General features: G+C 47.4%; 1 protein-coding gene across 2 annotated transcripts in view; it reads right to left on the bottom strand.

Annotated features, from left to right (window-relative positions):
* Window positions 1-8,927, bottom strand: part of ITGA9 (integrin subunit alpha 9) — a 395,095-nt gene continuing 386,168 nt past the window's right edge. Inside the window, exon 27 of one of the 2 annotated variants that reach the window (XM_064277483.1) lies at window positions 1-4,927. In XM_064277483.1, the coding sequence (XP_064133553.1) occupies window positions 4,829-4,927 (99 nt within the window). In that variant the 3' untranslated portion in view covers window positions 1-4,828. The remainder of the gene's footprint in view (window positions 4,928-8,927) is intronic. The other variant, XM_064277482.1, reaches the window with a different exon arrangement.

Below are 8,927 nucleotides of genomic sequence, written 5' to 3'. Positions count from 1 at the left end.
TAACTCAAGCCTCCTGAAAGGATTCAAAGTCTTCGTTAGCAATGAAATGACAGACCAGACTCCTGAATCATTTGCAGCCATTTTTTTAATTCCAAACATGTAATTTTGTAAACCTGGCATTTCCCAAACAGTGCAAGTGAACTAGAAGTGACCCCATAGACTCTAATACACGTGAAGTTGTGAGAAAGAACATTCTTCCCACCGAAGTTCCTCACGGGACAGGTACATGGATGCGTCAGTAAAATCCAGCAAGTGAAAACAGCGTGGGTGCCCCACCATGCAATCAATCACTCTCAAAGCTTTCACACTCACCCTGCCAGCCACACCATGCACATTCGGTTTTTGAAAATCTTAACAAAGTCTGAAATCTAGATCGCTGTGCTACAAAGCACTGCACCATGCGAAAAACTTGATCATCATTCCCTCGCGTGCTGAAAACCGGAAGACATTCTTGGAAGATCATTTTGGCCCAACTGGCTCTGCGTCCTCCCTTCAGCCATTCTTCCTTTTGGAAAATATTTTCCTGTAAATATTATTACCCTACATATCAAAAGAAAACACTGTCCAATACCCTGCATACTTGGAGCATTTCTGAAAAGACACTTGTTTTCTGCCTCTCCTCTGCTAAGGGCCATTTCCCCCAAATAAAAATCATCTATAGCACCTCTGAGTTTTGGGAAGAGTTTAAGCCAGCTGTAACACTTCACCTGCGGCCTTTTTTACTCTTCATCTAGTTCATGTAATTCACCTGGCCATAACGCTGCACCCAAAAGTAAAAGTAGTAGAATAACCTTAAAAAAAAATCACCGCACTAGGATCAACAGGTAGCCCGCAGCACAAGAGACATCTGGGAGGTCTGCTCTTCCTTCATATTGAGGACAGGACTCAGATGTTCCCAGGAGCGGTGGTGATATTTTGTTTTTTAACCTCCTGGCCTTTGGCTCAAGGACTGTAGGGCACACAGGATTTGGTAAAGAAGGACATCCTATTGGGTTGTTCCACAAAGGCCACCAAGCTTCAGAATATCCCTGGTGATGCTGACAGTTTCCTCAAGAACTGCCTGACGAAGCCTTCAGTGACTTCAGCAGCGATTCAGGATGTGTGCCTGTCACCACACGAAAACAAATGGACCCAACCCACTCCTCCCAGGGCCCCCGTTCCTAAAACTTCAAGGCGTCTTCTTGGTGAAGGGTCCAGGCCTCACTTTGTGGATATCCCAAACTCTCTTGAGTCCCATGTAAAATTGAGCATGAGGGGATCTTTTTTTTTTTTTTTTTAAGGGCATTATTTTATTCCATTTCTACAAAGGCCTTTTCATATTTAAAAAGCATCTTGACTCTCTGGACAGCTGGTTAAAACCTTGCTGAACACGCAAGTGAAAGCTGAAACAGACTGCAACAACGCTGCCCAGGGGAATATCTCACGGGATCCCACCGTGAACCCACGGGAGCAGGAAGGATGGAAATTGGAATACCCTGGGAATTTTACAGGAATATTCTGGAGGGGTGACATCCCAACCCATGACACTGCCTGTCTGCTTCCCTGGAGAGCCTACTGAGGGTGTCTGAACTGGGATGAAGCTGGTGAACCTGCCCAAGCTGAGAGAGCTCCAGCTATATCCTCAACTTTCCTTTCTCCATCCCTGTGCTGAACAGTTAACTCCCAGGTTCCTGTAGCCCCACTTGCTACTCAGTATAATTAGACAAGCAGAGGCACCATCTTTCCAAAACAGGTTCCTAGGGTGGCCACCTGCATTTGTTCCAGGTAGTGCCAAGCAGGGCTTTCTTAAACACTGCCTTATGAAATAGCACGGGTACATGAATACCCTGTGGGTCTATCATTCAGGAGCAAGCAGAAGCAAACGGACCCCAGCCTGAGACTGCCCACAGGAGCCCATCACCCTTCCTGACACAGGCTTTCCCCTCTTGTGTGCCTGCCAGTCCCCTTTCTACACTGTCTCCAAAGTGCGTGCACTCCCTGGGGAGGCTGGGCAGTGGCTGGAAGTGCACGTATCAAGGCTGCTGATGGCGCTGCCCTGGGCCTGCTGCTGAAGGACCCTAATGATTTAATAAAGGAAAACATGATGTGACAAACAAAAGGCCATCGAAGGAGAGCTGCAAAGCGGGTGTCACGAAGGAATCCCCAGGCAGGAGGGTTTGCTGATTTAATTCTGAAAGATTAAGGCCACTGAAAACCCCATGGAGCGCAGTTCTACTCTGAAACACACGGCTTTGCCAAGGGTCTGAATTGACTCCATGGCAACAGTTTTCTGTTTGACACCCCAATGCAAATGTGCCTGCATTGGGAACTTCTAGCACCCAGCACAGGGGACCCCTCAATATTTGTTAAACGAGTGACTAAAACCCACCCCAAACCACTTTTCTTACTGCTTTTGATAAAACTCAGGAGTGAAATCTGAATGAGAATTGCTTTCTTTGCCCGACTCTCTTGGAGTAACCTCAGTGTCTCCACCCCTAGTAAGAGGCAACATCCTGACTGCCTTCTAAGCTCAGCCTGGTTCGTGCCATTGCTCCTCTGGCTTTTGTTGTCTGTTCCCACATTCACCTCGGAGGGAAGCGTGATGCCCTTGTGATCTTCCTTGCATCAAAGCCAACTGCCTCATAATAAGAAACTCAAAGTCACACAATACTCCATGCCAGGTCTGCACCTGCCCAGTACCCTCAAAATTTTGCCAGCATTAGCCAAAGATACAGAGAGAAAACCTGTCTTCCCTGAAGCTGAGTTCTGAGTCTTCCTACAATGTTCACAGATCCCCGTCAGGTTAGTATCTGCTAAATAAGGCCCTGTAAGAATAACCCGTGGTCTTGGTTCCTGTTTCATTCCTGTAACGAGCCATAACTGCTCTTTCATGCTTTCTCTCTTATAGATGGTCATCCAGCCATGGCCACAGCAGCTGGAGCTGCTGATAGTTACTGAGTGTTCACCATGGGCCGGGTACAGTGCTGGGCATGCCACATCCACCGCTTCACTCCCCTTCTAGAAAATCACCGTGCACTCAAAACTGGGCAGCCCAATGAGTCTGACAATAACCACTGACAAACAGAGGGCTTGGATACTGAAAGTCGTAACTCAGCATCCACCTGTGCAGGGGCTTCGGGGAGACGTCAGTGCTCTGCACAGACCCCCTGGGACCACTCTGTATCATTTCTGTGTGCCCCCCCAGGTTGGGGGTCACCTGCGACTCTCCTTTAGAGGACTGCCCTGGGATGCTGGAGCTGTTTTTATCAGCAGGAACTAAGAGCAGAAAGTTCACATCGCCCCAAGTGCAGAAATATGAAAGCCCAGCCCACTTTTCTCAGGTTGGCACAACTCTGAGACATAACTTACATCCCAGAGTTCCTGTGGGATCAGGCTGAAACCACCCTCGGCAGGACTTCCCTGAGATTGCACCTCGCCTGGCTTCCTCCCTCCTCGCCTGTTCTGTTCCCCTTCTCCCTTACTGGTATCCCTGGAAACACTTCCTAAATATCAATTGCACACAAACCTTTGTCTCAGGGTCTGCTTCCTGGGAACCCCACCTCAGACACTTTTTGTTTTTTAAATAAGGTTGAATGGTCACCTCTGGGAAGGAATCTGTGATTACCATCAGCCGGGAGCGCAGGACTCACTGGGGAAATGGTGACCTCCAACCTCAGGTTAAGGAGCCCTGGTGGTGCAGATGGTTACGCGTTAGGCTGCTAACCGAAAGGTTTGAATCCACCCAGTGGCTCCGCAGGAGAAAAAGCCTGGCGATCCGCTCCTGTAAAGGTTACAGCCCAGGAAACCCTACGGGGCAGTTGTGTTCTGTCGCACAGGGTCACCATGAGTAGAAATCCACTCCACGGCACACAACAACAACCACCTCCTCAAATAACCATGAAAAGGCAATGCCTGACAGCATTCAAACACAAGTCTTTGCTTGGCTGGCACCGACTTAGTCCTTGCGGTGTGTGGAGTCTGAAGCATGACATTCAGGAGAGAAATGCCGTTCTGAGGGTTACCAGATGACCAGCTGGTACTGCTCCAAGCTTTCATCTGTGACTCGGAGTGGAAGGAGGCTGAGACGTCTGCCATGTAACGGTGACACAGAGCAGATGTACTGCTAGGAGTCAGGTTTTTCCATCCAAACTCCTGCTGGGAAATTTCCAATGCAAGGTACATGTGAAAAAACCGCTTAGAGCTCGTTAGCCCAAGACTTCAACAAACTTGACTTCAGGCAGCAAAGACATGGGCTGTCCTAGGGGTCTTGCCACATCCACAGTTTATATGCAGCACTGGCAGCTTGGTGGGCTCATTACATGAAGTTTCTACACCTTAATTTATCTGCAAGTCTTTTCAACAGCAAGTTCCAAAGTACAAGAAAGTTTTTAATCCTTTAAAATTTGTAAGCATGTGCCATACATTTCCAAGATTTCAGGCCAGGTATCAGTGCTTGAGTGAATTATATAACTATTTAATAGAAATAATAAATCATCGATACAAATATAAAGACATAATCAGTATAAAAGGCTTATATTTATAAAAATACTTTAGGTAACAGTTTTCCCCTGAGGGTTGGCCACGCGTGTTGCATCCATAAATATTGCTCAGCTTTGTAGCTTGCTTTCCAAAGTTCAGAGTTCTCCTTTGAGAGGAAGTGGTGGTGGCTCTGGCCGTGGGACCTGGGCAAAGTGGCTGCCTCGGGCGGCACCGGGCTTGATGTAATGAGGACGAGAACAGCATCAGTGGGGCCTCCGGAAATCTGGAGGAGAATCTTTCTTCCAAATATGGAAGATACAAAGATCAGGACGACAAGTGAACCATTGGGTCATGTGGCTGGCGTGGCAGGTCACTGGCTTTTCTGGACCCAGTCCCAACTGTCTTCGTTCTCTTTCCGGTTCTTCTCAGCTTCGATAATTTCTTTGTACCTTCGGCGAAAGAAGCCCATCTGAAAGGCAGAAAGAGGAGAAGTCAGGTTTGAAAGGCTGGGGAGAGCTGCCATGTTGGTTCTAAGGTAGTAGGCCTGTGTGCCTAGAAAACAAAAAGCAAGTCAGTTACTGCTGAATTGATTCCAACGCATGGCCGATCCCCTGTGTCAGAGTAGAACTATGCTCTGTATGGTTTTCAATGGCTGATTTTTTGGAAGGAGATCGGTGGGCCTTCCTTTCGAGGTACCTCTGGGTGCACTTGAACTTCTAACCTTTCAGTTAGCAGCTGGGTGTGTTAATTGTTTGCACACCCAGGTACTCCTGACCTTTTCACAGACATGGCCCGTAATCACAGTCCTGGGATGGCTTAGAAAACTCCTCAGGTTAGACCGCTTTAGAAAACACAGTGGAGAGAAAAAACATTATATAGGGCCCCTTTTCAAAAGGCATGGCTTACTGCAGCCTGTCTTAGGATAAGCTATTTGCTCCTCATAAAACTCTTCTGCTGTAGTGTTTCTCAAACTGTGCGCTGAGGAACACGAGTTATGGAGGGTTATTCACAGGCGTTTGGGGGTAAAAAACGTTTCATGGTCGAATAAGCTTGGGAAACGCTGAGTTCTTCTCTCTTTAGAGATTCATGATGTACAGCTGAACAGTAAAGGGCCTGATAACTCCACTAGGGACCTGGTATTTTCTAAGCTTATGTGACCTACGATATGCCTGTTAATATCCTGAGAGATACTAGCCAACCACAGAACAATTTGATAAATACTGCTCTTACGTAACAGGCTTGTTATAAAAGCTTCTGGAGCTCCTCATTCTTTTTCTTTTTTAATTTTCACTTTATTACTGTTATTATAACAAACCCTTACACAGCACCTGCTGTGTGCTACATACTATTCTTTTAAAATGTTTTGTTGTGTTTTCGGTGAAGGTTTACACAGCAGGTCAGGTTTCATTCAACAATTTCTACACAGCTTGTTCAGTGACCCTCACTCTTTTTGCTGCTCTCTATATCTCCTTTCTCTCGGACCTGTGGGGTTCAGGCTGTCTGTGCACCATGATCAACAGTGTGTATTCCCCTGGAGTTGTCATTTAATCCTGACCCAATTTCCTTTCCCTTGGGTCTGAACAGACCTTGCCCTCTGATGTTGCTCTTGGTCTTAATGGCTTTTCACATGGTAAGAGGAAGTTCTAGTTTTTTTCAACAGTCATCGCAGGCACTCCCGTCAGACATTTAACCAACTTCTTGTAGTCCAAAGCTTACCTCACCTTCCAGCTCAGGCGGACCTGGCATCTCTTCTTCTTTGCTCACTAGCGCCCCCTCTGTCTCTGAGGCAGACATCCCTCCTTGCACCACTGACTGGAGTGGGTGTACAAATACCCCAGGCTCCCTCTCTCCTTGGGGGGATGGCCAGGAGGTGCATGTTCTACCAGGGTCTCCCAGTGCAGCTTGCCCATATGGGACCAGCTTGATAACACGGCTTTACTGCTTCTTTCTTTTCCTGGTCTCACTTCCTTACTTCCTTGTTTCCTGAGACCGTTCCCCAAATAAACTATTTGTACCAGGTCCTTGTTTCAATCCCCTTGAATCGGGAAATTCAAACAGAGGCAGATGCTTGGGCCCCTGCTGGCAAGCCTCCTGCACCAGAGGTTTGTGGTACCACAGTGTTATTAGCTTACAGTTCCCATAGTTATACCTGAAGCCCCTCAGGACTGGCAATTTCTGCAGACAATCTATTGCCAACAGTGAACACACATACAAAGCACACCCTAAACAGGCTCATCTAACTTCTTTCTGGCCTGTGGATTTGTCCTCAGGCATCTTCTCTAGGAGCCAAGCATCCAGGGAAGCACTCTCTGACAAACAGTTACCATAGCGATCACAAGCTCCCCCAAAGAGGGGGAGGCAGGCAGGGGTTCAGGACTTGACCTGCTGCTAGCACTATCCTCCTGTCCCCCAAAAGGGGGCTTATTAGTCCAGCTAAAGATGAGACCTGTTCAGAGAGCAGCCAGGAGAGGGTTAATCATCTCCACCCAAATTGCCCAAGAAATCCTGAGCGTTCATTTGAGTGGTGTCAACCAGGCCGTGCAGTCTGAATGAATGGGTCTCGTGTGCTGAGCTTCAGTCCTCAAGGCTGGTTTTGCAAACAGACATTGAGTTCCGGGTGTTTTTAGCCCTGAAAATTTCTTCCGAGCATAAGACCACATCTGTCAGAGCCCCAATTTCACGGCTGAGTCCTCACACAGATGCTCTTCTCTCCACAAACTTCCGTCACCTTCTCCCCCCGTGAGGCATATGGAAAGGGGGAATGTTCTCGACAACAAGAAAAAGGTTGTTGTCATCCCCTCAAGCACATCCATGTAAGGCCATGAGAGCAGGCCATGTAGCATCTACTATTTAAACATGAAGATGAGGCTGACCAGACAAACATGTCACGCATCCTGAGCACCCCTTGAAAAATGTAAACTACAAAGCTGTGCACACCCCGTGACTCCCATTCCCTGACCTCCAACCCCTAGCCCCATCAACCAATGAGTACATGGGAAAAAAAGGACTGGGAGGAAACATTACAAAACAGTAACAGTGGATATAACACCAACCCAACCCACAGCTGGGATTATGTGTTTGTATTCTCTATTTTCATGTTTTTGGTAATAGAGTTAGAATGTTTTTTTATGATAAAAAAGAAAAAAAACAACTACTAAAAAAAGCAATGTTTAAATATTTGGAATTTGTATTCCTCTGGCAGATTCACCTGGATTTCTCAGGCCATATCCGAGGAGATGAAAGTGAACATCTACCAAGCAATAGTGCCAAGTGCTGTGCGAAGCCCCAGAAGGCATCATCTCATTTATTCCTAAAACCCACCAAGCAGAAGGTACTGTGATTATCACCTCTACTTTACCCACAAGGAAACGAGGGCAGGTCAGCGGTGTTACCCTGTACCAGTCTTCACACGGGTGACATGGGGGCATCCCATGGAACTTGAACATTTCCCGTCTAGATCTATCCATGCTAGTAACAGTCTTGATCATGGACCTGGACACATGCCTCTCACAGGAAGTGACAGACAACTGGTACATCCCACTGCTTGAGAAGACAGGGTGGACCAGGGCATGGAGGAAAAGTTGCCACACCCGTTCACACCACATCTACCAGGATTGTTGGGTAACTTCTCCACTTGTTAATGTTCGTCCCCACCACGAGCACAGGACGATAAAGATTAAGTTTCCACATTCAAAAAACCCAACAAACCCTTAAAAGTGGGAGACATAAACATCCATGCAGTGAAATACTTCCTGCTGTCTGGTTAAAGAGATGTAGCGTTGGTGAGGGGTATGGCCTCAGAAACCTGGGCTCCAGTCCGCACCTGCCACCACCCAGCTGAGGGACCTCGACAAGTCCCTTGGCCAGTCCCCTGGCCTCGCGGGGCCTCAGATTTCCCTACACGAAATGAAGGCCTTCGCCTAAATGAAGTCTCCTGCCGGCCCCTCCCACTCTGGCATTCTCTGGCCAAAGGGGAGAAAACGGTTTCAGAAATCTTAACACATCTCCTCAAAACAGAAAATCAAATGAAACATCCAGGTGGCTCCAAACCAACAGATGTGGCAAGTGAGGTTTTGTTTTCTGGGCCTAGGCCACGGCTTTTTTTCCCTTGATCTATCTATATCTTTTTCTTTTTCTGGCACAGTGGTTAAGAGCCCAGCTGCTAGCCAGAGGCCGGCAGTTTCGAATCCACCAGCCACTCCTTGGAAACACTACGGGGCAGTTCTACTCTGTCCTACAGGGTCGCTATAGGTTTTTTTTTTTTTTAGGTGAAACTTTACAGAGCAAATAAGCTTCTTATTCAAAATTTACACACAAATTGTTTTGTGACTTTGGTCACAATCCCTGTGGTGTGTCAACACTTCCCCTTCTCCACCTGGGGCTCCCCATTTGTCTGGTGTTCCTGTCCCTTCCTGCCTTCTGGGCTTTGCTTTTGGACAGGTGTTGCCCATTTGGTCTCATTTAGGTGA

Source organism: Loxodonta africana, chromosome 27 (assembly GCF_030014295.1).
Source record: "Loxodonta africana isolate mLoxAfr1 chromosome 27, mLoxAfr1.hap2, whole genome shotgun sequence".
In the NCBI taxonomy this organism is placed as follows: Eukaryota; Metazoa; Chordata; class Mammalia; order Proboscidea; family Elephantidae; genus Loxodonta; species Loxodonta africana.
Note: the sequence above shows the minus strand (reverse complement) of the source record. Positions and strands in the feature narration are given on the sequence as shown.